The sequence below is a fragment of the Colobus angolensis genome, unplaced genomic scaffold (assembly GCF_000951035.1).
Source record: "Colobus angolensis palliatus isolate OR3802 unplaced genomic scaffold, Cang.pa_1.0 Scaffold86, whole genome shotgun sequence".
Classification (NCBI taxonomy): Eukaryota; Metazoa; Chordata; class Mammalia; order Primates; family Cercopithecidae; genus Colobus; species Colobus angolensis.
In genome coordinates, this window is record NW_012122487.1 from 4,178,176 (window position 1) to 4,206,059 (window position 27,884).

The window sequence follows — 27,884 nt, forward strand, 5'->3', positions numbered from 1 at the left end:
ACACTGGGGCCTATTGTGGGGAGGGGGTCGGGGGGAGGGATAGCATTATGAGATATACCTAATGTAAATGATGAGTTAATGGGTGCAGCACACCAACATGGCACACGTATACATATGCAACAAACCTGCGCCTTGTGCACATGTACCCTAGAGCTTAAAGTATAATAATAAAAAAATAAGAAAAAAAATAAAATAAAATGAGGTTCCTAGGGTGGATCCTAATCCAATAGGAATGGTATCCTTATGAAAGGGGAAATTTGAACACCATGACAGATGCACAGAGGGGAAGATGGCTGTGCATCAGATAAGATGCTGTAGCACTCTACTTAGAATAGCTACATAGGAAGTACTGTAGAATGTAAAAGGCAGTAAATCCAATCAAATTGCAAGGAGGCTTGAGTTGAATGAGTTGAGATGGTGAGGAAAACACTGCTGGAAGAGTAAGGGCTTGAATCAGACCTTGACTTTGAAGTAGGAACATGAAGAACACCCTAGACAAGAAAAGCTGGAAGCAAATTCATAGATTCACAGAGGGGAAGATAGCCATGCAAGGGAAGATTAGAGGGATACATTCACAGGCTGACAGATGCTAAAGATTGCTGGCAGACCATCAGAAGATAGGAAGAGGCAAGGAAGGCCCCTACTCCTACAGGTTTTAGAGGGTACATGGCCCTGTCCGCACTTTGATTTCAGACACTAATCTTGGAATACATTTCTATTATTCTAAGCCACCCAGTATGTTTGTTATAGTAGGCCTAGCAGATTAATACACTCTCTTGAGTTAGTTCTTGTGAGTAGTTTTTAATCCATTTATTCACATTGCAAATAGAAATCTTTCTGGACATTTATATTCATGAGTTTTCTCTACAAGTGAAATGCCTAGGAAGGCCAGTCTTTATGTCAGGATCTATGGTTTTGATTCTATTACCTTCTATGAGATTCTGCCTCCTCTTTCCTTTCATGATAATTGTCTTTGCAGTCTTACAGACTTCATTTTTAATTCTATCCATCTATTCAGCCACTCACATGTGTATATGTACTTGTATTCATGCATTTACTTGTTGAAAATCGGGTATGTACTGAGAATTATGCTGAATGATTGGGACACAGAAGTTTTCAAAATATTCTTGATTGTAAGAGTTTTTAGAGACAACCATAAGATGCTGTAACAAATACTATTCATTATTTATCCATTTAATTAGTATTTATTGAACACTTTTTGTTTGCCAGGCTTTATGTAAGGAGACAGAGTAGTAAATGAGTCAGACCTCAACCCTATTTGCTTGGGGCATAGAGTCTAGTCTATGAAGCAGATAAGCACAATCTAAGACAGAATCACAGATTGGGAGTTGAGAGGAATGAGGTAGTATCATCAATGGCTTCCTCAAGATGGTGATATCCAAATTGAGTCTTGACAGGTGAATAAGTGGTAGCCAGGCAAAGGCAGAAGTAAAAAGAAGGTATTCCAGGCTGAATAAGGTATAAGAATGCTTCCATGAAGCATTCAGGGAACTGGGATTTTGAAATTCCCGTGCTCAGGACTAGAAAGAACATTGAGGCTGAGTGTGGTGGCTCATACCTGTAACACTAGCACTTTGGGAGGCCAAGGTGGGCAGATCATCAGAGGTTAGGAGTTTGAGACCAGCCTGGCCAACATGGTGAAACCCAGTCTCTATTAAAAGTACAAAAATTAGCCGGGCGTGGTGGTGCGTGCCTATAATCCCAGCTACCTGGGAGGCTGAGGCAGGAGAATTGCTGGAACTGGGGAGGTGGGGCTGCAGTGAGCCAAGATCGTACCACTGCACTATAGCCTGGGTGACAGAGGGAGATCCCTCTCAAAAAAAAAAAAAAAAAAAAAAAAAAAAAAAAAAAGAAAAGAAAAGAAAAAAAGAAAAAGAAAGAAACAACATTGAGTAGAAAGCCTAACAAATCCATGGAAAACTCTACTTCTTGCTCCTCTCTTCTCTCCTTGATGTAATTACGTAGGTGTGGGTGGGGGTGGGGGAGACTGGGAAGCAGAGGTGCTTTGGGCAGCCAAACCCTAATGACAAAGGTGACTTCAGCTCACTATCCTTCAAAATCACAGCCTCACGGATTAGGCTTCTTGACCTCCCCTAATCCTCTGAGTGCTGGAATGGCCAGCAGGCTCTTTTCCTGTCTGTCCCAAGATTTGCCAGCCTTAGTGAGAAGTTTGGCAGGAGACGGCACAGGGTGACATGGTGCTTCAAGTAGGCCCTCTACCCTGCTTAAGCAGACCATGAAACCAATTTAAGCCTGGCTTGGCAGAGGAATGCAAAAGATGAAGCCATTTCCCCTGGAGAGATCTCCCTGTCTCTGTCTCAGGAGATTGATATGTGAGAAGACAGGAGAGGAAGGAGCTAGCTATTGATGCAGGGGTGATTAATTCTCTCAGGGCTGGGGAGACACACACACACACACACAGATAGTAGACATGGACACACATATACACACAGACATTGACATACATGCATATGCCTGATGCACACACGTACACACCCCTGCGGGCAGTGCCTGCTGTTTGCACAGGCTTCCTATTCACACAGATGTTCTACTCACATGATGTGGGGAACAGCAGCCCATGTACTTTCTAGCCCTGAAGGGTGTTGACTTGGGGAGTGAGAATGAGGCTTTCCACAAATGTTTTTATATATGACCACACAAAAATGACCTAAACTGATTTTTCAAGTTAGGTTCAAAGATCTCTTCATGTAGAATGCATGTTTTACTCTTTGATGTTTTGGTATCTCAGGGCGAGTCAAGGGATTATTGTCAGGCTGAAGCCTGAATAAATTGAAACCCTCACATTAGGATTTATATTGGCTTATTAAATCCCTCGTTTGTTTTTGATTATCCATGATTCTCATTTATTGCTAGGACTTTTATCCCTGGGACACTATTTTTAAACACACTTGGATCTGATAGAACTGATGAATTGGCCTAAATCCCTAAGTTATATTTACTAAGTAGGAGACACGTGAGCATAATGTCAAGCACCAGACTGCCCCAGAACTTTGAATTTCAACATACCATCCACTTCCATCTGTGTTTTATGACCTTGGGAAAGTTACCCTCTTTGAATGCCAACTCGTTTATCTATAAAATAAGGACAATAACAATAATTACAATAATAGCTTCCAGTAGTTATTGGGTGCTTGCTATGTGCTGGGTACTGCTGTAAGAACTTCACATGTACTAATTCATTTAATCCTCATGGCAACCCTAAGATCTAGGTACTATTATTATGCCGTTTTATATATAGGGCAATTGAAGTAACTTGGCTGAGTTCACATAGCTAGTTGTAAGAGATCCAGGATTTGACCCTAAGTAGTCTCACTCCAGAGTTTGTAATCTGTTTTTCCCTGCTAGCCTCTAGCTTGAACAGGTGTTGGAAACAAACTACCATGTGGTAGCTGCCACCATTATTATTGCTATCATTGTTGTTATAATATTATTTCTCATGCACAAGAGAGAAAAATAGAAAGAATTTGTCTTTGGAGTTCCTTTTTGCTTATGCTTAGAATTACTGCTATTGCTATCCCCAAGTTAGAGTAACTGTTTTTCTATTTAATTTTGCTTGCCTCCCACATTTACAATAGTTCACTGTTTTGCTTCATGCAGACTCACATTCTTAGGCTACAGAGAATTTTCTAGTTGCCCTCTGACCCTCAGAGCAGATTATCTATTTTTCCAGCTAGAAAAACAGAAACAGTGGGGGCAACCCAGCAACTAGATTCTGAATAAGAACACTGGATTACACACAACTTGCAAACAAAAACCATGGAGAGTGTTTTTACCCCAAGCCACACAGAGGTCAGATGAATTCCTATTTCTTGACTATCATTCATTTATACTAAATTACTAGAAAAATCCTCAAGCTTTATGAATGCAACCATCTTCTTTCTTTCCCACTCTCGTTGTCTAGTTGACCTCTTACCCTCTACTCTTCACTCTCAAATAGCAAGGAATGCTTTTCTTATTGATGGCTAAGAACATGTTTGAAAGCACAGAAGATTTTTACCTGGGGTAACTGCATATCATACTCAATTCCTTTCCATAGTTTTAAAGACTAAAATATAGAGAAAACACAAAACTTCTCACAGCAGGGTTGTAAGAAAATCCTTTCTTATCGTAGTGAAAAATATATGATGTCTAGTGACCATCTGGATCCCCTATTCTATCACATGAGTCCAGCTCTTAGTGCATTTTATCAATTGAAACACTCGAATATAGAATCTATTCTTAAATAACCAGGAACTCACAAAAATGCTTTACATTACAAAAATGCTTTACAGGTAGATGAATTCATCTATCTGCACAAAACCCCTATGAGGTAGGTACTTTTAAAAATATTTATCTTATAGATAAGCAAATGAGGACAGAGAGGGGTTAAGTGACTTGCTTAAGGACACAGTGAGTGGTGGAACCAGAATTTGAACTCAGGAAGTCTGGTTCTAGACACTACATTCTGAATCACTAAAGTAGCTCTTGGTTCTTCTGGTTTATGATAAACACTGAGCTCAAAATTGGAAAACATTACTTTTCAGGCTTTGAGCTTTGCCAGCCAGTATCTATTTGGACAAGTGGCTTAATACCTCTGGCCTCTCTTTTCTCACAGATAAAACGGGAGGATTTAACTGAATTACATTCTGGGATTCTACAACCCTAGTCACTAAGGGCGACTCATTGGTCAAATTGTGAGATTCCAGACACATCTGTCAGCTAAACTTCTTACCATTCTGGTTTTTTGGAATGTAAAGAATGAAGTCATATGATCTTTTGGTATTGATAGGACTAATAGTGCTAATAAAGCCTATTGGGAAGTGATGAGAGTTTGACGTGCACCGAGTTCTTCATGTGACCATGATCCCTCAATCACTAGAAGTGAAGGAATCCCAAGGCCACTTGAAGATCATGGACTCACTAGTGAAGTGACATGATTCATCCATATTATCTGGCTTGGGCATGGGGCCCTGGAGTGGAAGTCTTCCTTGTACTTCACTTTTTATTTTTGAGACAGAGTTTCATTCTTGTTGCCCAGGCTGGATGCAATGGCATGATCTCAGCTCACTGCAACCTCCACCTCCCAGGTTCAAGCGGTTCTCCTGCCTCAGCCTCCCGAGTAGCTGGGATTACAGATATGTGCCATCATGCCCGGCTAATTTTTGTATTTTTAGTAGAGACAAGGTTTCTCCATGTTGGTCAGTCTGGTCTCAAACCTCTGACCTCAGGTGATCCACCTGCCTCGGCCTTCCAAAGTGCTGGGATTACAGGCGTGAGCTACCACGCCCATCCTGTACTTTACCTTTTTAATTGGCCTTTCAGGTGGAGAGAGTTCTATGTGGACAAGTGGGCACATTTGATACTCAGAAAATGCATCTATTTCAGATACTAGTCTCTTCACAGAGGAGGGTTTTGGGGCTCCCAAAATGTGGTAAGTAGCAAATAATTACACAGTTACGGAAATGGCATAAATGTTGGGGTAGGCTTTCATTTAAAGTTTACCTCTGCACAGAGAGACAATGGAAAGAGAATTTTACACATTTGAGAATGAAACAACGTAGCAAGATATTATCTTCAAATATATCAGACTTTAACACATTATTTTTGTATATGTTAAGAGAAAGGAATATAATCCATGGGACCACTTTCTACACACATATAAACACACAACTGCAGTAAGACCATGTGTGGTAAAGAGTAGTCTACCTGTTGCCAACCTTGTCATGCAGAGTTACCCTCCTGGAGGAGTTAGGTATGGAAGGGTGAGCTGGAAAACAGCACTTTTTCTTTTCTAGATCAAGGGAGGGTCAATCCAGCTCACATGTGGTTTCACTTCACTCCACCATGAGTCAGTTATATTGTCAGCTTCTATTGAGTTAAAGATAAAGTGCCTGACACTATCCATTTTCACATAAGGTGTTTCTAGGTGTGCCTGGGATGTGCCTTCCCAAGGCCTATGGTAGTACCTAGCAGGCAACACAGAAAAAAGAAGAGAGAAATGGAAGCATTCCTGGCCCCCAGACTGTCATCTTACTGTCTCCCCTCACTTGTGAACAAATGGCCTACCATTTATGCTCCCTAACCCCCAAAAGCCACAGAGTCAAACTGGACAGTGGGGCACATCTTGTGAAGGAGATCTGGCTCCATATCAGCTTCTCCTCCCCATTAGAATTATGGCATCATTTTCTCATGAAAGGAGCATTGATAAATGGTCTAGTTATGGTGGTTTTACATCAATAAATATCTTGCTTGCATCAATTTCCTTCTGTGGTTTTCTACAGCACGATGAAACTTAAAATTGTGCAAACTCTGCTCATCATGTTCTCTGATTTTTGTTGGCATGCTAGCATGCTAGTCTAGGGAGAAAGTTGAGGCAGGAAAAGTATGGTAGAAGGAGGTGGGGGGTCTGTTGCCCATCTACAAAGATTTTTTTTTTTTTTTAATTTGAGAGAATTTCCCTAGCAAGTGCATCAGTGGCATAAGCTTTGTGAGCCCAGGAGGTTGAAGCTGCAGTCAGCCATGATTATACCACTGCATTCCAGCCTGGGCGACACAGCAAGACCCTATTTCAAAAAAAAAAAAAAGACCAAAGGAAAAAAAGGGTGCAGTCTGATTTCTCAAAGAGCATACTGAGCACATTCAGTAATGATCTACGGTGTCCTCCCATTTGCACTTTGACTCTAATAAAGGAGTAACCCATGTTTGACATGTGGGGTTTTACTAATGCCAGAGTATACATTTCCTGACACTTTTACTTTTTAAACTTCAAAACAACTTGAATGTCCATTTCACATCTGAGAGATCTCTGTAGCACTGCTGTTTCTCTGTGTTAAGCAAATCTTCCAATGACATCTGTACAATAAGCAAGCACTTTGAAGACCGATCAGATAGTGGGGCTCTGAAAACCAACCCTCTGAAATAGCTCATGTGGCAAGGGATGAAGGGATGCCCTAAAAGAAGAAATAAGGAGAGACTAATAATTCAGTATCTTGTACTTCTATAACACCTAGTTTCACAGAATTCAGAAAACTTTGCAAAACATTCTAACCGAAGAGTTCTTGAGTTTACCACTGAGGGAGACGGCAAGTCATTGATATTGCATGAACCATGTGGTCCTTCTGTCTTCCATACTTTTTCACCACTGCCTGAAATGCAACATAAATACATTGCCCTGTCTTCTAGATCTCTCTCATATGTCCTGAGCTATGAAAGGTGTCTGAGGCAGCATGGCACCTTGGAGAACACATGAAAGCTATAGATAAATTGTGAGGCTTCAAGTTCCAGTGTTGTCCACAGGGACAGAAGTTTAATAAAAGTTAATTTGATCCATTTTTAACAGTTGGCACAGTGATTATTGCATTATGTGGTTACAGGACACAAATCTATCAGATTCCTGGTCATTGAGAGTAACTAGAGATACTCTTATACAGTGGAATCAAGCAATTTTAGGCTTACCTGGAAGACTGAAAGGGGACGGAAGGCAGGGCACAAAACTGCCCTGAGGTTTCTTGAAAAGCCTGGATTGGGACTCTGGGGGAATATCTAATTAGTAGATCAATAACATGTGTGATTCGATTTTTAAGAAAAAATATTTTACTAGCTCTAAGAACAAGAGACTCAGCTCAGTGGTTACCTTCTCAAGGTCACCTTTTCTAACCTGGATTAGGTGAATCCATCATCTCTGTGTTTCCATAAAACACTGGTTGATATCTCTAACATGACTGTTGTGGGTCTGCCTTGTAAAAACCTGTTTGTATATTGGTTTCCTAATAAGTTGTTAGTGCCTGGCCCAGGGTCTATGTCCTAGACTTTATTGTTTCTCCAGAACCTATGACACAGTAAGAATTTTATAAATGTTTGCTGAACTGTGCTGGATTTTCTCTTAACCAGTAGAAAATGCCCACCCTCCCAAGGATTAGAGCTAATAGGAGGAGATAATGAAGGCCGGGCATTCTTGGTCTAGACTGGGCAGTACCTTTCCTCTATAACAGAGTCTGTCTTTCCTTCGGGAAAAAAGGTGAGAACACAGTTTTCTAAAGTGCACACAAATCACCTACATCCTCCAATCAAGGACCGCTTCTTACAATGATACATAAAAACCCCTACAAAACCCAAAACTAATCTCTATTACCATTCATAGAGTACTTAGTATGAGCTAGGCACTGTGCTGAGCGCTTAACACACTTATCCTCACGACCACTCTCTGGGGTTAAAGAGGCAGAAACTGAAGTTCTGAGAAGTTCAACAACCCACCCAAGGCCAAAGAGGTAGCATATCATATGAACTGGATTTTAACCCTGTTTTGTGGGACTCAGAAGCCCATGCTCTCACAGCTGGAATGAAGGGCTAGGAATCAGTCATTTACACCTTAGTGTGAATTAGTTTAGGTAGTTTTCTTTTCCTAATTCTTAGCTGAGTTGAATTGAATGGGGATGGGGGTGGTGGAGAGTGAAGAAAAAGAGTTGAAAGAGGTGAGAAGACTGTATCCTGTACAAGTGACTGAGAAGGGTCAGCTGGGAATTTGGGTAGTCAAAAGCCAAGGTGACTGAGAATAAGTCTTTAGGGGAGAGAGGGGACAGGCACTAGGAAAGTCAGAAAGAGAGTGGCACAGAAAAGGAGGCAAGGACCCAGGTTTGCCCTGGGGAAAGAGAAGAGAAGTGGGGTAGGGGGGTGGAGAGAGAGAGAGTGTGTGTGTGTGGGTGGGTGGTGGTCGGGGGAGTGGTGGTGCTGGTAATTTACAACATGAACAAGCATCATCGAAGCATAAGCTAGACAAGTGGCAGAGCAAAGATACAAAGCTTCTTCCTGATTTATAAGCAAAGGATGCATCTCTGCAAGTCTTAGTATTTCTTTATATATTTTTAAGGATATGAGCTTTTTGCCTAATAACTCAGTGGTGGGTTTGAACACATTCACTTTAGGTCTACTAGACTTCTCTTTCAGCATGCTTCATTTCCTATGCGTTGGGCTCTGCCCTGAGAAATCTGTACTCTAATGAATTTTTGACTGTCTTTCAAATGCTCACTTTCACCAAGAGCCTGGTCCTACTCTTGTTAACTCAGAGTATAAGATGAAGGTTATCTGATAGAGATGAAGCAGACCTTGTTAACTTGTGATGTTGACTAGGTTGTAAGCTGCTATGAGACTACAGTTGGTTCTTTACACTGCGGTCATTCCCATGCTTACACCATGGTACCCAGGACAGTATGAGAGACAGACGGGATGATGGTTGGATCTATAAACACAGTGATAGAGGGACAGCCAGCCTCGGGCTCTCAGTAACTGCTTTGGAATTAAACATACCTTGTTCCAAGTTTGGACCTGCCACTGGCTAGTTACAAGATATCTCACTAAAGACAGTTTCCTCAGCTGTAAAGTTAGGATAGGAATGGAATCACTCTTATACGATTGTGGGGAAGATTAATCAAAACAATGTATATAAAGTGATGGGCACAGTACCATGCATATTGTAAGTGCTTAATAAATAGAAGCTATGAGGGAGGCCACACCTTGCTCGAAGTTGACCTGTGAAGGTCAGCAAGGATATGGGGGCAAGATGCCCTGTGCCTTATCGCTACCATGATGTGGCTTTTCCTTTTTTCTTTCTTTTCTTTCCTTTACTCTCTTTGTTCCTTCTTGCCTTCCTTACTTTATCCTTCTTCCCTCCCACAAACATTAGAGGAGACAACTGGCTAGGAATAACACAATTCATAGACACTTCCTGATTTCTTCCTGCCTTATCCCAGGCCGTTGCAGCCATTGGGACACAGCAGCTCATTTCAGATCACAGTTCTTGTCAAGATAGTGAGTTCTTGTGATATCTGGTCATTTAAAAGTGTGTAGCACCTCCCCATTTTCCCTCTTGCTCCTACTTTCACCATGTGAAGTGCCTACCCCCGCTCTGCCTTCCACTATGATTGGAAATTTCCTGAGGCCTCTCCAAAAGCAGATGCTGCTATGCTTTCTGTACAGCCTGCAGAACTGTGAGCCGATTAAACCTCTTTTCTCTTTTCTCCCATTTTTTTCTTTTTGAGTTGCATGACTGCATGGTGTACTCACGGCTCACTGCAGTTTTGACCTCCTGAGCTCAAGTGATCCTCCCACCTCAGTCTCCCGAGCAGCTGGGACAACAGCTGCATGCCACTATGGCCTGCTAATTTCTGTATTCTTTGTAGAGACAGGGTTTCACAATGTTGCCCAGACTGGTCTCAAACTCCTGGGCTCAAGTGATCCTCCCACCTCCGTCTCCCAAAGTGCTGGAATTACAGACATGAGCTACTACGCCCAGTGCCTCTTCTCTTTATAAATTACCTAGTCTCAGGTATTCGTTTATAGCAATGTGAGAACAGCCTAATACACCAGCCCATGCTACAGAGCAAGTGAGAAAGCCGACATCTGTCTGATCTTAAAACCCTACGACATTTCTTTTTTTCCAGGCAGTGTCTCTACTCCTGGTGGGGAATATTTAGCTTTGGCATTGCCAACTCTCCTCTTGGTCTTGTCCTACTGAAGTTTCCCCATTCTTAAAAATTGCCAAGATCCCCCATTAGGAAAAATCATATCTGGTAAAAAAAGAAACACCATGATGAGATGACAATCAGCTATCTCTTCCAGAGGCATATATATGATCAAAGTAAGTCATGGCTTGGTATTTAACAGCATCACTAATGTGGAATAAGTGTCAAGCTCCAGGCAACCTGGGCAGAGGGCCCTTTCTACCTGTGTGAATCACATAGTAGCTCCTTTAGGCAGCCAAAAAGGTGTCTGTGTCTACCCACTCAGTGACCAGAGTCGATAGCAGTAAATCACAGAGAAGGCACCACTTTCAGCTGCTCTAGCATGCAGCCTACAGCCCGTGTCTGTGCCTGTCTAGGCCTCAAGGACGGTAACTACCCATGTGAAAATTGAAGCCTATATGAAAAGGTAATGAGCATCTACGGGTCTGGGAGCTGTGTTAATGCAGCGACAATCATTCTTCCCTTAGGTTTCCTTGTGTCCCTGACATAAACACCAAAGTGCATTGCAGCCCTGGATAAAGATAACTAGACAAAATGATGAAGAGAAAGAGGGAATGGAAAAGACATGAATGAAGGAAGAATTCACTATGAAAAAGAAGGTAGCTGGCTGGGCTCTGCTTTGTGACAGATCTTTCTGCATCTGCAGTAGATAACCTAAGAACCGACTAACCTTGGCTGGCACCATGACAGGAATAATATTTTCAGAAGTATGAACTGTTCCTGAACTGTATCTGCCAGATTATTGGATACAAATCAGGGCATTCTCTTTTTCACTCCCTCATTTTTATGTCGCTTAAACATCTCTTTTTCTCTATCTTTTTCTCAGGTCTTTTTCCTACTTTGTTTTCCAAGTTTAAGGAACATAGTAATATAGCGTATTTCTAACTATAAGGTCAATAGAAAAACTCTTCTCATCAAATTGTTCATGAGGCCTTATGCTCAAAATTTCCAAAGAAGGCATCTTGTGTACTTAGGAAGCAATAATCATCATTTCAAAGCATCAGCCAAATTATTGCCTGCTCTTAAATTGTTACTTTAGGACTTTGGAAACACTAGATTGTAGGGAAAGCAAAAAACTGAAAGAAAAAACAAAGATTTATATTGGGAAACTCCACGTTAGTACTGTTGATTGATTTGTAAGGTGGAAGGTTTTGAGCTATAAACCTCCAATGTTTCATCACCATATCCACAGGAGAAAGCTATCTGGTGGTGCTATTTCCATTCTCATGGTGCTTATGAACAATGAGGTTGATGACTGGTACAGATACATCAACTCTTAGTGCAGTGAATAACTCGGGAGGTTTAAGTTAATAAGTGTCTTAAGAAGAGCAGCACTTAAGGCATCCAGGATTTAGAAAATAGAGTGACCCCTCCAGGACCATTCCCAAACTCTGGCTTTGGCTGCTACCAGGAACAAAGTGGGTCTTGTTCACTACTGTATCTCCCACACAATGCTTGGCACAAAGCAGGCATTCAATAGACATTTGTTCAATGGAGACTAAAGGAAGAGAAATTCTCGTTATCTTAAAGGGCATCATAACATTCTAAATGGAGGGATACAGGATATGTGTATCGCTTTACACATAAACAAACACCATTAAGGCTTTATAAAAACATTTAGCATTTCAATGTTGAACCATCCTTGCTGCCTAAATGCTTTCACCTACATTTTTCTTATGGCCATGTAAGTCTTGTTCCCTGCAGACTTTTCGTGACTCTTTATAGTTAAAGCCAGTTCGTGTTTTGTAACTAATAAAGGTGCTTTGTCTTTGGAACTTAAATTTGACTCAAGGTATTTTTCTGATTAGAATTTAATTTTTCCTTCTTTGTTGAAAAGTTTCAATTCTGTGGATAATTATCATTTCCTTCAAAGAATCACAGAATATTAGAGCTGGAAGGGTTGCCAGGGATCAGACAGCTGCACCGCTCATGACGCCCTGACACCCTTCCTTGGGGCTGTATGCTCCTCCTGCCAAGTGGCTAGGCCAAGTCAACACACACTGGGTTGATCACGGGAACAAACAAAATGTGAACGTACCTGGGACAGGAGGGCATTAATTTTTCAATGAAAAAATGTTACGGTTCAGATCACACAGAGCACATTCTTTATTTTTGACTCTACATGAGAAAAAGGAAATATGCCTATGATAAAAGCTAACCCTCATTACCAGTTTAGCTTTCTTGGATGAGCAGTGAGAGTCATCTTTCTCTAAGTAAATCTGAAGGTTCCACACCCCTGGCTAATATCCTTGAATGGCTCTTCAATGCCCACAGGACATAAAGTCTAAACAACTTAACTTGGCATACTGGACTCTCCTGGATCTGACCTCTGTCCATTCTCTAACACTTGCTTCCATTTTTCGTCCTTCATTTTGTGCTCATGGTTTTCCTTCTGCCTGCAACGTCTTCCTTCTTTACTTGGATAACTCCTACTTATGCCTTACCATTCAGCACAGGCATTGCCTCCTCCAGGAAGCCTTCTCTCAGCCTCAAGCTTCCACCAAACTCCATGCTTGCCCTATTCACGAAGTTACTGTTTTGAAATCTTCTTCATCTATTAACTGGTAACTCCTTTAGGACAGGGTTTTGTCTTCTAGTCATCCCTGACAACCAAATACAAGCAGACACAAAGATGCTTGTTATTTGTTTTTTTTGTTTGTTTTTTTTTTCCTGAATTGGGATGCAAAAACACTGTCTGCTTTAATATTTGTGCAGAAAGTTAACTCTAACCAATGGTCTATATAAAGGCATTTCCCAGAGTCTAGGCAGAATTATGTGGTCTAAGGTGCTGTCCATCACATAGATGTTAAGAAACCAGAAACGCTTCCCTCTCAGGATGTAATTGCATGGATTTTCCTAATGCTGATGTTTCTCTCTCTCTAGAATGAGTCATATCATATATGCTTTCAGGTGACATGATGGGAAGGTAGATCTAACCCCTTGATTTTCACCCCAAACTCGTGCAGCAACTAAATATATGCATGGAAGGCAATTGTCTTTATTATTTATTTATTTATTTAGTTAGTTAGTTAGTTTTGAGACAGAGTCTCACTCTGTTGCCCAGACTAGAGTGCAATGGCACCATCTTGGCTCACTGTAACCTCCTCCTGGGTTCAAGTGGCTCTCCTGCCTCAGCCTCCTGAGTAGCTGGAATTACAGGGGCTAGCCGCCACACTTGGTCAATTTTTGCATTTTTAGTAGAGACGTATTTTTGCCATGTTGGCCAGGCTGGTCTCGAACTCCTGATCTCAGATGATCCACCCACCTCAGCTTCCAAAAGTGGTAGGACTACAGGCGTGAGCCACCGTGCCTGGCTTCAAAGCGATTTCTAATATCATCAAAGCTTATTTCTCATAGATTCGAGGCTGATGTAACAGGTGATGTAAAGATATTCCTTTCCATGGATAAACATGGAAAGGAATATCTTTAGAAAAAATGAAGATTTTAGCCCTGAGGCAAATAAACATACGACCTTTACTCTTGTTGATGTCAAAATGCTGCTGGGGACAGTTGTGATCACTGGGCTAATACAGTCCCACTAGAGAAACAAAAGAGACTCTCACTGGCCCAGTCAGGCCCAACTATTAAGGAACAGGCTATGGTAGGTTCCTATCCATCAATGGAAGAAAAGAGAGAGACAGTGTAAGATACACCTGAATTTACCAAGGGGAAGGCAGTAGTAACAGCATTAACTCTTCAAAGGCGCCTGGATATGGACTCAATTTCTGTGGATGCCAGTGAGCTCTGGTGTACTTTTGCTTTAAGCACTTAAAAGTTATTACGGACAGAGCCAAAAAGCAGCGTATGGAAATTTAGGAGTACAACAGAAGATAAACCAATATTTCAAGAGCATGTTGAAACAGTAACCTTTAAAACAAGTTGTCACAGGGGAAGAACATGCAAAGCTTTGAAAGCTCCATCAAATAAATTAAAATATGATTGTGTTAAAAGGCAGCACCTTCTGCTCTAGCCATTGTAAGCTAATATAAAAGAAAATTTGAAATTGAAAATCATTTGCTGCTAGTATACATGGATTTTGTTAGTGTATAATAAAATAGGCATTCTGAAGTATGCTTTTAAAGAGAAGACTCTGTGATCTTTCAGACGTGTTTCTTAACTGTCTCCTTTCAAACAGGGATTCTCAAGCTTCGTTTATAGCTCTTGCTGGTTCTAAGAACCATCCTAGGTCTGAGAACAGAGACTGGGGCTGGGGCAGGGGGAGGGCAGAAACCAAGTACTGTTCCTGGAATTATGAGCTTTTTTCCCCTTCCCTGTTTATCTATTCTGTACCACTCAGCTGTTCTCTGTTGCACAGAAATACAAGTTTAGTTTAAAAAGTATGTTAGAACAAAGCTGCAGAAATTGCTTGGAATTTCCTTCATTTTCAGCATCTGGCTTTCATTGCTTACTTCATTCCCCTCCTCCACATACGTTTACCAAATCTTTTCAACACACACTGGCCTGGCTATCAAATGCTATAATTAATAACAGTCATACACTTTTTTTTAAAGGTAGTACTTTCTGCTTTTCCTTGGGCTGCTCTTGTCATTGCTATTGTAAACCAGGGAGATAGTTGTTAAAGCTTATTATTCTTATTATTTTGGAGACAGGGTCTCATTCTGTTACCTAGGCTGGAGTGTAGTGGTGTCATCACAGCTCACTGCAGCCTTGACCTCCTTGGGTTCAGTGATTCTCCCACTCTAGCCTCCCAAGTAGCTATGACTACAGGCACCATCCCCCCTCAACCAACACACACCCAGCTAATTTTTGTATTTTTTAGAGAGACAGGGTTTTGCCATGTTGTCCAGGCTGGTCTTGAACTCCTGATCTTAAGCAATTCATCTGCCTTGGCCTCCCAAAGTACTGGGATTGCAGGCATGGGCCACCACACCCAGACTAAAGCTTAATTATTAAGACTTTAGGTAAATAAAAATATCTAATACAATTTAAGGCCTGAATTTTTAAAAATCATGTTTTCTTTTAAACTAGAAGTACTAGTTTGAAAATGAAAAGAAAGGAGAAGATAATGAATTTTTCTGAGTGTCTACTATGTTCCTATTTCAGAGATGAGAAAATTGAGGATTCAAAAGGTGTATGGCCTCTTGAAGGTCAGATAGCCGAAAGTGACAGAGCAGGTCTAAATCAATGTGCTGATTCTTTTATTTTGGTGTCTCAGGGATGTAAAAGATTTTTAGTGCATAATATTAAATGACAAAATCAAGTTTCCCAACAATACACACAGTAAGATCCCATTTACAAAGGGAAAAAGCTTTATCTATTTGTATATGTTCTTATATGTGTATAAATTCATAGAAAAATATCTGGAAGTATATGTAGCAAAACATTAACAATGGCTATCTCTGGGTAGAAGAAGGAACTAGAACTGAAGAAGATGGTGGTGAAAGGGGAAGGTGTACCTTTTTTTTTTTTATTACTCCTGTTGTGCTTGAGTTTTAAAGAATGAGAATATTCATGTATTCCTTGTATAATAACAACACAGAAAACCTCCTTATTAGGAACAGGAGGCTGATTTGTTTTTTAATGACTGCTCTTAGGTGCTTTTTGGGCATTTCTCCCTTGAGCTGGTTTCACCACTGAAGGATTGGGTGGATGATATGGCTTCTAGATACACAAATTACTCATTAACTTTCATGGAAAATTCTCACTGGCAGCTCACGAGCAAAAATGGTCCTAACTTCTTATGGTTAATCTTAGGCAAAATTGTGAAGGGATTAACATCTGTCTTCCATATACTACTTTCAATCTTTCCTGACAATCAAACTCCTCCCTAGGTAATGCCTATAACTTACTTAACCTCCACCTCTCCCTCTCTTTTCTATTAAACCTTGTCCTTGTATCCTTACTTGGGGGATACTTTGCCATACATGCATGATAACATAAAAGGTTCAATCCTGACCGTGCGCGATGACTCACGCCTGTAATCCCAGCACTTTGGGAGGCCAAGGTGGGCGGATCATGAGGTCAGGAGATTGAGACCATCCTGGCTAACACGGTGAAACCCTGTCTCTACTAAAAATACAAAATATTAGTTGGGCATGGTGGTGGGTGCCTGTAGTTCCAGCTACTCAGGAGGCTGAAGCAGGAGAACAGTGTGAACCTGGGAGGCGGAGCTTACAGTGAGCTGAGATCTCACCACCGCACTCCAGCCTGGGCAACAGAGTGAGACTGTCTCAAAAGAAAAGAAAAAGAAAAAAAAAAGATTCAATCCTGAGGCTTTTTATGTTTTAAGTTGGCATTTAAAGCCTTAAGCTTAAGGAAAGGATCAACAGCATCTGGAAGGTGGGAGAGAAGGGATAAGGAGGATGCAGAGGAGAGAAAACACTGAGGTCTTCCCAGCTGTCATTGATAATATGGTCCAAACATTGCTACCTATAAATTTTGCCCTGGTCCTTCATACTCATTTATATAATAAACACTTAATAAGCATCTGCTATGTGTCAAACATTATACTAGGTGTCAGAAATACAGAAAGGAGGATTCAGACACAAAGCTGATACAAGAACTTTAAAAATCTAGTACTCTTCAAACAGAAAATAACTATTTTTAAAAAGTGTTCTAAAAAATGTAGGCACTGCATGCACATAAACATACAAATTGGAACAATCAGAATACTTTCAGCTCAAGAAAACATCTTCCTGTCGTGAATAACCAGGTATGAGGATATATCTGCCTAAACCTGGTTAAAGTTAGACATGTGCTTCTGAACAATCCCTGCCATCACACAGAGTCAAGAGAAGTCAAGTTTAACCTTAGAAAGCCTGGCTAAACAGATTGGACTTACCCTCTGGGGCCTCTGGTATTCTCCATGTGATCTGATAACTCTGACCACATACAAGAAAAAAAGTGGCTTCCTAACTGGTGTTCAGTGGGACTAACGACTGCCTGGGAAAGCTATTTATCTTAACCAGGGGGTTACCTCTCAGAGACAAAGGCCCAGCGGCTAAGACTTGAAATGTCATTTTGTTACGTCCCACTGAAAATGCTATGGTATTTTTTTAAACACAGGCATGGCAGCACAGACCAAGACCCCAAAGGACACGGTCTAGAAACTTACATCCCATCAGAAGATACACAAAAATGTACAGGGAACGCTGAACCATGTGGGGTAGGAATTGTGAACTAAAGATCTAAATTGCTTCCAACAGAACAGAAGCTGTGGGTTGTGTGGGAAAACAACACACTATTATGCTCCTATCAAACACATTTTCTCTTCTGTATACATTGAACACCAGGAGAAGGGAAGAAGAGATTCTTCTCTGACATCAGAGTGAGATATTCCACAGGACAGGAACCTCCATACAAATATCACTTTTAGGAGGAAAATCTATTTTGACTCTGGGATGGGATTAGGCCATTATAATTTGGTCCCCTTTATTGTTATAATTAGCAACCTTCTACAAATGTTTAAACGTGTATGATCGACCCAAGAAACTCCTGGCTGTGCCCAGTGAGAGGTCTTGCCTGTTGGCTTGACAGTTGGCTGCTGGGAAATCAGAGAACTGAGTTTATCTGGAGCAAATGCAAATACATTCAGCTCAACAACAGTTCTTGCCTGTGAGTCAACAAAAGGGTCACAGGATAACCTAACCTTATCTAACTTAACCACAGTTAGTACTCTGAGAATGAGAAGTAACATCTCATGTCTTATTCCTTTTGCTGCTCAGAGAAGGATTTGGGGACCACGAGTCCCAGCAGTTTTAAGCAAGTCCCAGGCACTAACTCCTCAGCACTGCCTCAGCATTTGGGTGTTGTTACAACACAGGAATGTGGTTAGAAAGACCCTTTTGCATGTTTTTCAAATAATGGCAAATAAGCAGAACAGAAATTACAGCAATCATTAGCACACAGCAGAAGCAGCTGTTTAATGCTTCTGCCTCCAAAATAAAGAATCACGGGACATGTGAGCAAGTCATGGTGACCTCAGATCATCATGTACAACCAGTTCACTTTGCAGATGTGGAAACATAAAGGGCAGACACCTTGCCCTATGCCACAGAGCTAGTTGGTGACAGCTGGATGAGAAGCCAGGCCTCTTGGCTGCCTAACAAAGAACTTTGCAGGCTTTCCATGCTGAATCGATACCACTTCTTCCTAGATGACAGGACTGTAGTCAAATAGAAGTTTGTGCCCTTTGTCCATGCACTTAGGCTCAACAACTAGAGAGCTGCGAAGTTAGGACAGAGATGTGGAACCAGGTAGGGCAGGGATAGAAAAGGAGGTTACTCAGGATTTCATGTACTGGACCTGACTTGGACTCTATCTTGTTGACTGCTCTTCTCATCGGTGGGGTGCTTCTCCAAAGCAGTGGCTGACTGATTTTCTGGTTGCCTTGGAGAATGTGGCATGAGTTGCCCTCTTAACTTCTGTATTTGAAGAGAGGATGCCCTTGTCCACCATTCAGATCATCATACAGAACAACTCTGGTGACTAGCAGGAGAAGTGTCACCATGGGACGTGCCTCCATCTGATTGCAGGAGGACTATGATCTGTACCCTCCAAGTCCCAAAGAAAGGAATCTAGCCAGCTGGGAAATAATACAAGCAGTGCGTCAGCATGACCAGCAAACTACTGTAAATGCCTGACAACAATACAGTTATTAACTGCTTCTTACATGACACACTTTGCAGAAAGAGAAAAACCATCATTTGAAATCAGCATTCCCCCTTTTATCTAGGATCTGACCCTATTCAGCAACATTTCTTCATTCCATCAGCAGATTTGAAAGTCTGGCTTTGGTTCTTAAATGTCTCCCTTCCAAACCCATAGATGAGCTTTGCTCAAAAAGAAGTATCTAGAAGGCCAGTTTCTTAAGACACCATAAAATTGTATGGACTGAAACAGTGATTGGATTGATTAACTCAGTCAAGGCTGTGACTCAAGGTTGGATAATAATGAGACCCAGGCAGGGCTGAACAATGAAATGCTCTAATTGATTTTACGCATGTGGAATGACACACACACAGCCAGAGCATGCTATAATGAATCTGCATGCTGTGTGCATATAGATTTCACAGTGGATCAACTATACCACCCAATTGCTTCAGGTCCTTATATTTTGCAATTCACAGACCAGTTCATTACTATAGTGTGAGAGCTTAGGACACAGGCTCAAAGGTGGCAGAACCCATGAAATCTGTGGTCACCTCATGTTCCCTTTAGGGGAAAGCAACTGAGTGGCACACACACCTACCAGCCATGCCACAGGCTCATGTGCATGCACGGTATCTTCCAGACTCTGGCATGACCATTGATTGGGCTGGAATTCCAAAACCCTGGTTTCAATTAAACTTAAGTGGATTTGACTAAAAGTTTGAACTGATGCTAATGGGTTTTCAAAACACTGAGTAACAATAAGTGTTTTAGTCTTGCCCACTGAAAGATGCACCCAGTTCTGTACGTGCCCCTGGACAGCAGGGCAGGCCACACATCCCTTACCTTGCTGGGCAGGGATCCAAATTGCAGGATTTCAGGAGCTGTGGGGGCCGGCGGCTGGTCACGCACAGGTTCTCATCAGCAGGCTCCTGAGTCTGTTTGTTCAAGCAGCTCACCACAGCCTCCTGGACACCTGGGTACAAATCACACGGTCAGGTCAGAGTGCAAAGTGGGTGTGTGCGTGTGGGGGTGATGAAGTGTGGACAAGGCAGCTGGTGGGAGGTCCCTGTGATCTGTAGGACTCTTGCTGCATGTCAGAGATGGCAGTTTAAAGCCCGGGACTGCCAATCTTGTCAAGCATCACTCGAGCTGGGAGAAAGTACTCATAAGCTTGCTGCCTCTGGGAGCATGCTCCTTGAGGAGGGCAACTCCCCCACAGAAGACAGGCTGCTACCTAGACTCTTGAAATGCTTAAAAAATGCCACGAGGCTAATGCCACCAAGGCTGGAACGTGATAATTCAACGCACAAGGAGCACAGGGTGACAAAAAAGGGCCTAAGAACTTCACATCTTGTATTTTAATCGATGGGAGTTTATTGTATTTGGAAGGGAGGCCCAAGGTCATGCTTTATGTCCAGAATTCTGGAAACTGCTAGGCTCTTGAGGTCTTGAATCTAGGACTCCAGTCTTTGCTCTTTTCGTTCTGATTCTGGTTCATTTCTTTTGTGACCTAAGGCAGCCTTGGAAGTTGGAACAAAGAAAGAGAATAAGATGCATAATAACCACAGCCATGGAAAACAACCTTTCCACTGACACCCACATGCCCTGACTCAGTGCTAGTGAAACAGCAGTTTGAGCAGTGACTGGCACACTGGGAAGTTCTCCAAGGTGGTCTGCAGGGCCCTTGGGGAGACGCTTATTTTTATTTTACTTTATTTTTTAATTGTTTTTTAAGGCAGAATCTCGCCCAGGCTGGAGTGTAGTAGCACGATCTCAGCTCACTGTAACTTCTGCCTCCCGGGTTCAAGCGATTCTCCTGCCTCAGCCTCCTGAGTAGCTGGGATTACAGGTGTGTGCCACCACAGCTGGCTAATTTTTGTGTTTTTAGTAGAGATGGGGTTTCACCATGCTGGTCAGTCTGGTCTTGAACTCCTGACCTCAAGTGATCTGCCCACCTCGGCTTCCCAAAGTGTTGGGATTACAGGCATGAGCCATTGCACCTGGCCCCCTTGTGGAGACATTTAAATGAGCAATGTAATAACCAGACATTTCATTTTGATGCCCAGTCATAATAATAGCTAACATTTACAGGATGACCATTATTAACCAGGTACCAAGGCTAAGAGCTTGGCATGCATCAACAACTGCACAAAGTAAGCAGTATTTTTATCCCCATTTTACAGATAAGAAAACAGGCTGGGAAGGGTGAAAAGACCTGCTTAAGGTCATACAGCTGTAAATGGTAAAGCTGAGGATGGCTGTGCCCTTAGCACTGACCAATAGACTTAATATTTAAAAACATTAAGAGGCTGTCATATCTGCTTCCCTGGAGATCTTTAGGAATAACCTAGGCATTTGTCTGGAATCATTTCAGCAGAGTTCAGTTTCAGTGAAGAGGCAAGACAGGACATTCTCACTAAGTTGCCTTCAGCCATACATAGCTGTGTATATAAAGATACTTACATCTAAATATACCTATCTATAGCTAGACATTTATATATAGTTATAGCAGAGAAGATACCTATCTATAGCTAGACATTTATATATAGTTATAGCAGAGTCTGGGACTATCCATGTACTTAGCAATATATATAAATACACACATATTGCCTTGCTTTATTTTCTGCATTGCTTCATCAGACACTACCTAGTATAGTACAGTTGACCCATCATGCTGCTCTCCTCCTACATACCCTGTGTTTCTCCAAGAAGTCATCAGCTCAATCGTCGGCTAATACCTGCTAGGCTGATGTGACATTAATCTAGTCCACTCAGGAAGACCATCATTTAAAAAATGACTCAACCGGAGTCCAAATCATCTTTCTTCCTTGTAAGTCTGAGAAATTAAACATTAAAAAAAAAAAATCACAAAGTCGGGCGCAGTGGCTCATGCCTGTAATCCCAGCACTTTGGGAGGCCAGGGTGGGCGGATGACCTGAGTTCAGGAGTTCGAGACCAGCCTGGCCAAAATGGTGAAATCTCATCTCTACTAAAAATACAAAATTAGCCAGCTGTGGTGATGCACACCTGTAATCCCAGCTACTCGGGAAACTGAGGCAGGAGAATTGCTTAAACCTAGGAGGTGGAGGTTGCAATGAGCTGAGATCACACCATTGCACTCCACCTGGGTGAGAAGAGCAAAACGCCGTCTCAAAAATAAATAAATAAAAATAAAAAACGAATCACAATATTTACCCTGTGGCTGTGATGGTATCTTTATATTTCCTTTTTTTCTAAATTGTTTATGAGCTTCGAAATTTAATTTAAATATATCATGGCCAGTTCAGGGTGGAGCATTTGAGATTTCTACTAGACATTCAAATTATTCCATTATATTCTGTAATGCTGACTGCAGGGTGTTCTCCTGGTTGCAGCTCGGATGAGCCACTTGAAATTCATGGCATGACGACACAGCCAAACACTTCATAAGAAACTGTTGATGTAATCACTGATACTTCCCACTGGAATAGCCTAGCATTATTAAGGTAGTGACGCGAAGTCACTGGATGTAGCTTTCTACCCCATGCAGAACCTAGAGCTGTGGTGATCTTAGAAGTTAAATTTTTAACTCATTTACCTGTTTGGTAGTATTCAAGAAATTCTAAATGAGACTCTAAAACAAAACATATTTTGGCTTTATTTGTCTGTTGAAAACCTTATGAAATTGGGTCAACGATCCTGAGGCAGGAAGTGGGCCATGGGCTCGTCACATGCTTTACTTGAAAGTGACTGTATCAGGTGTGTGAGTAACGTGACCTGTGTTTCCACTTTGTGAACTCCTTCTTGATAGAACTTAGGCCCTTCTGGACACTGCCAAACCTCGCCCAGAGTCAGGTGTGTAAACCAGCCGGAGTGGCGGCGGCAGCGGCAGGACTGCTGTGGAGTCGAGAGTAGCAATCCGGAGGGAGCGTGGGAGTGATACTGGCTGCGGGAACCCGGTGACAGTGTGAGAAGTACTAGGTTTCTACAAGTTTGCATCATGCATGAGTATAAGTTAGTCATTCTTGGCTCAGGAGGCGTTGAAAAGTCTGCTTTGACTCTACAATTTGTTCAAGGAATTTTTGTTGAAAAATATGATCCTATGATAGAAGATTCTTATAGAAAGCAAGTTGAAGTAGATGCACAACAGTATAGGCTTGAAATCTTGGATACTGCAGGAATGGAATGGTTTATAGCAAGGAGGGATTTGTACATGAGAAATGGACAAGGCTTTGCATTAGTTTATTCCATCACAGCACAGCCCATATTTAACGATTTGCAAGACTTGAGAGAACAGATTCTTCGAGTTAAAGACACTGATGATGTTCCAATGATTCTTGTTGGTAATAAGGATGACTTGGAAGATGAAAGAGTTGTAGGGAAGGAACAAGGTTGAAATCTAGCAAGACAATGGAACAACTGTGCATTCTTGGATTCTTCTACAAAATCAAAAATAAATGTTAATGAGATCTTTTATGACCTAGTGTGGCAAATTAACAGAAAAACTCTAGTGCCTGGGAAGGCTCGTGAAAAGTCCTCATGTCAGCTGCTTTAATGTACTAAATGCATTGCAGCTCTGAGTGAGGTCTGAAGAACTGTTGCCCAATTCAGCAGTGCCAGCATTCCAACTTTGTTAAACCTAGCAACATCTTAAATGGACTTTCCTGTGGTGGAACCCCTCAAGAGGCGGATGAAAGCTACTATATCAGTTTGCACATTCTAATCACTTTCCAGTATCACAAGAGAGATTTTTCCTTATATAATAGTCCTAGAGTATGCAGCTGGTAAAAGCAGAGGCTACATCCATTATTACTGCTAAGAGACATTCTTCATCCACTAATGTTGTATACGTATGAAAATGGTGTACTGAATACCCTACCCCTGCCTCATACTTTGTATAGCAGAGTACAATAATATAAATCCTAAAAGCACCACTATTGTAGCATAATAAAAGAAAGTCCAAAGAGCTCCTATGTGGACTACTCCAGATAACTTTGCTTCTTTGATACTTGTAGTTTATTGTAGTTTTTGTTAAAAGAAATTTAAGGTCATTATTATTGTACAAAATAAGTGCTTTGATTAATATAGCTATACAGTTTTTTAAATTTTTTAAAAAACATATGGAGACAGTGATCTTATCTTTAAAATACGATAGTCCTTTCAGTACAATGTCTTAAAGACACTGCCTTTAATATCTGTTGGGAAGGAAACGTCCAGACTTTTCAGATTTCTTATTATATGTTTCCTTTTTTGTTTATATAAGGAACAATGTTTATAGTTATATGTACAGTGGGTGTCTACGACAAGAAGTGTATATTTTCAAACAATTTTTTAATGATTTAACAATTTTTACAAATCATTTTCAGGCTTCTGCAGCTGTAGATTATCACTGTGAATTGCTTCCTGGCTCCTGCATAAGTGTATTTGCAATCTCAAATATACAGGTTTAGTATTTTTGCCTGTTAGTGATTGTTTTACATGTGTAACATTTTGGTTGAGATGTTAAATGGTGGACGAGTACTGTGGATGTGAATGTGGGAAGTAATTTTAATCATATGTAATTGGTCACAAGGCCTAATTTGCAGTAACTATTGCTGTTTTATTTAACAATGCCTTGTTGCTTTGTATGCATTAATGTTTGGATGTAAAGATTGTGTCTATCCAACAGTGAGCCACAATATTTAAACTGAGCAACCTAATGTTACAGCTACTTTGAGGTGGCCAAATGTAAACTAAAAGCCTTAATTAAAGTGGTTCCATTTTGTAAAAAAAAAAAGAACTTAGGCCCTTCTAAGACTGCAAGGAATGGGGAAAGTAAGGGCTACCTTTCTAGAAAGACACCAATAATCTCCTCCCTTAGGTTTGTCAAACACAAATTTACATTACCCTAAACCAATAATCATAGCTCAGAAATTAAAGTAACTCATGGGGTAATGAAGTGCTGAGACTAAGAAGCATTCCAGAGTTACTACATTCTAATCTAAAGTATTCTAAAACAAGGCACTAGGCCTCCCCAAGGCTGTGCGTTAAATCTCTGTTGTCACGGGGAACAGTTGCCTCATCCTTCTTAGGTGGAGCCCAGGGTGGTGGGTGAAGCTAAGGACAGAAGTTCTGTCATAATTAAGTAGTATGTGGGGTCAGCCCTGTGGTCAACACTCAATACATTTTTGTAGGATGAACAAATGCAATGGCTAAAGGGCAGGGCATTCTAAGCACAGCATGCAGCTGAGGCTGAGGGGAGGTGGGAATGGGATGCCTGGGGAGGATGAACCTGGAGTGAGGGAGCCACCCTGGAACGGGGAGTGTGGGAAGCTGGAGGAGGGAAAAATTCTGAGGATTTCACCTTAGAGTTCACAGTAGAGTTGGCCCATGGGAGGCAGGCACGACGTGAGAAGTTAGCTCATCAAGTTTGTGCTCTTTCCAAAACAGCTAATACATGCTCTTAGGAGGACATTGTAAACCGACAGAGAACATGTTTAAGCACAGTAGTTGATGATTCTGGGTTTTCTTTTCTTGACAGAAGCAAAAAGGAGAGAGGACTTGTAAGAAAAGGGGAACAACAGGTACAAGGCTTCATCTTCCATTTTTGCTGAAGTCAATGTCAAGTTTTCCCCCAGCTAGATTTTAATGTGGATTTTACTGTCTAGGAGTTCAATACAATAAAGCTGATCGGGCTCAGTGTTGCTTTCCTTGATAACCCCTACAGTTCATATGTGGGAAATTAAAATCTAACCAGGAGGTGATAGTGGGACACAGGATACAGATCTGAGCAGGTTAGGCTCGCGTGCAATCTTCCAGAAAATGGGATTTTCAGTGTTTATATCTCCCAGAATAGCATAATTGTTACATGATATTTGATGACAGCTCAGGGAAACGCAGCCACCAACTACAGACTAAATTACTAACTAGTTCCTTCTGGTTGCTACCTCTGCTAGGTGAAAGGTTACTTTTATGTCTATCCAATTTCATCTCTTGAGATTACAAAAACAATAAAATTAGCCTGACCGGTCCTACAACCCAAAATTGATTTAAAATCTATTTATTAATCCTGCACATTTTTTGTTGGCTTCAGCAGAAATAATTAAAAATATATATTACCTTGTGGGTTACATCTTGGTGAAACATCAAAGTTGATAACACAGTAAAATCTTACTGCCAAACAAAGACTTGAAAAATATACATGTCCTATATACCAAAATAATTTTTTAGTGCATATGGGCATCATATGGACCATATAATCCAAGCACATTTTCATCACTTTGGAATTTTCAACTCTCACATTTTAGGCATAAATATATTACCTTGGCACAGTGACATAACTGAAGGTAAGTGTGTTCAGTTGTTGACATTTAAAGACCCAAGAAATTTCAGTAACATACCCTGCCTTGAATATAAAGGATGTACAATTTATGTTATATAAAAACACTTCGTTTCTATAGGTAGAGATCAATTGTATCTCAAACATCCAAGTCTTATTTCTAAATCAATATCTTCTGAAAACATTTTAAATTAAATACATTCCACATACACTTGACACTTCGAATTTTATACCCTTGGTTGGTCAGCAGAATGGTTAGACTCTTAAAGAAAAAGGTATCTGGTTATTTATATATTCCATTACTGCATCTATTTTTTCCATCTGTTCATAAAGTTCCAGGCTTGACTTGTAACTGAGAACCATAACTGAGAGACCATAAATAATGTTTTAAAGCACATTTGTTTTAGACTAGAAATAATGATCATTCAATTCAGGTGATCATGGAAATCGGGGATGAAAGCACAACCATCTGAATTCTGAGTCATCTGTTATGTTGGAAAGAAGCAACTGTAGCCACTGGCTAACAGCCTTTCTACCTGATCTCTCAGCTCCTGCCCAGGCTCCAGAGATCACCAAAGCTTATTTAACACTTCTGTCTCATTAAGCGTGAAAGAAAAGATGTCCTCAAAGTGAGTGAAGAGTCCCAAATGAACACAGTTACATTCACTGAGTTCCAGGAAACTGCCTTCCAGAATCATTTGTTTTAACATAAGAATTTAGGTTTTAACATACCAGGGCTCTCCATTAAAACACTTCAGAATTCCAGGGTTTGAAACTGGAAGACGTGGAAACAAACAAGAACCTCAAGATCAGGACTATGAAACGCTTACAAAAGACCTGCTGGAGAAAATTGATTCTTTGCTAGTACTTGTTCCACTATTCATTCCTTTTCAACTACATGTGAACAGTGTGGCACATTTATTCTTACGTTCTCAATCACGACAAAAGACGCATTTTCAAAGTTTCTAAAATGTCATGGTTTAGAAAACAGTTTTGGGAAATCATTTTAGTACTTTTTTCCTCCGGCTATTAAGAATCTTTGCTGAGAAAACAGAATCTCAGCATGCCCAAAGGGGTTACTGATAGCCAGGGAAAGATCTGGCACTTCCTCATCTATTAAAATCTCTCTTGGGATTAGACATAGGAGATGGTGTCAATATGAATCTACCGTATTTTTAGAGCGGGAAGAAAGATCGTAATCTTGAAGAATCAATTGTTGATTTCAATGTCCTCCTCTGCCACTACAATCCTGTTCATAACATCTGAAAGAGTCACTGAATCTACTGTTCTATCACCATTGAATACACCAAGGAGAACCAGGTGGATATATGTGGAAACATTTAACATGAGTTAACTAATACTCATAATGAGAAAGCTTCTAGAATTCTCTAGGTGCTTAAAGAAGTATGGTATGATGGAAAGACACTAGACAGAGA

General features: G+C 41.0%; 1 protein-coding gene and 1 pseudogene across 1 annotated transcript in view; one reads left to right on the top strand and one right to left on the bottom strand.

Moving 5' to 3' along the window:
• The window catches only part of ADAMTSL1 (ADAMTS-like 1), a 441,112-nt gene that overhangs the window by 170,418 nt on the left and 242,810 nt on the right, over positions 1-27,884 (bottom strand). Inside the window, exon 15 of the mRNA XM_011930366.1 lies at positions 19,995-20,124. Coding sequence (XP_011785756.1) covers positions 19,995-20,124 — 130 coding nt within the window. The remainder of the gene's footprint in view (positions 1-19,994; positions 20,125-27,884) is intronic.
• LOC105503468 lies at positions 23,131-23,685 on the top strand (annotated as a pseudogene).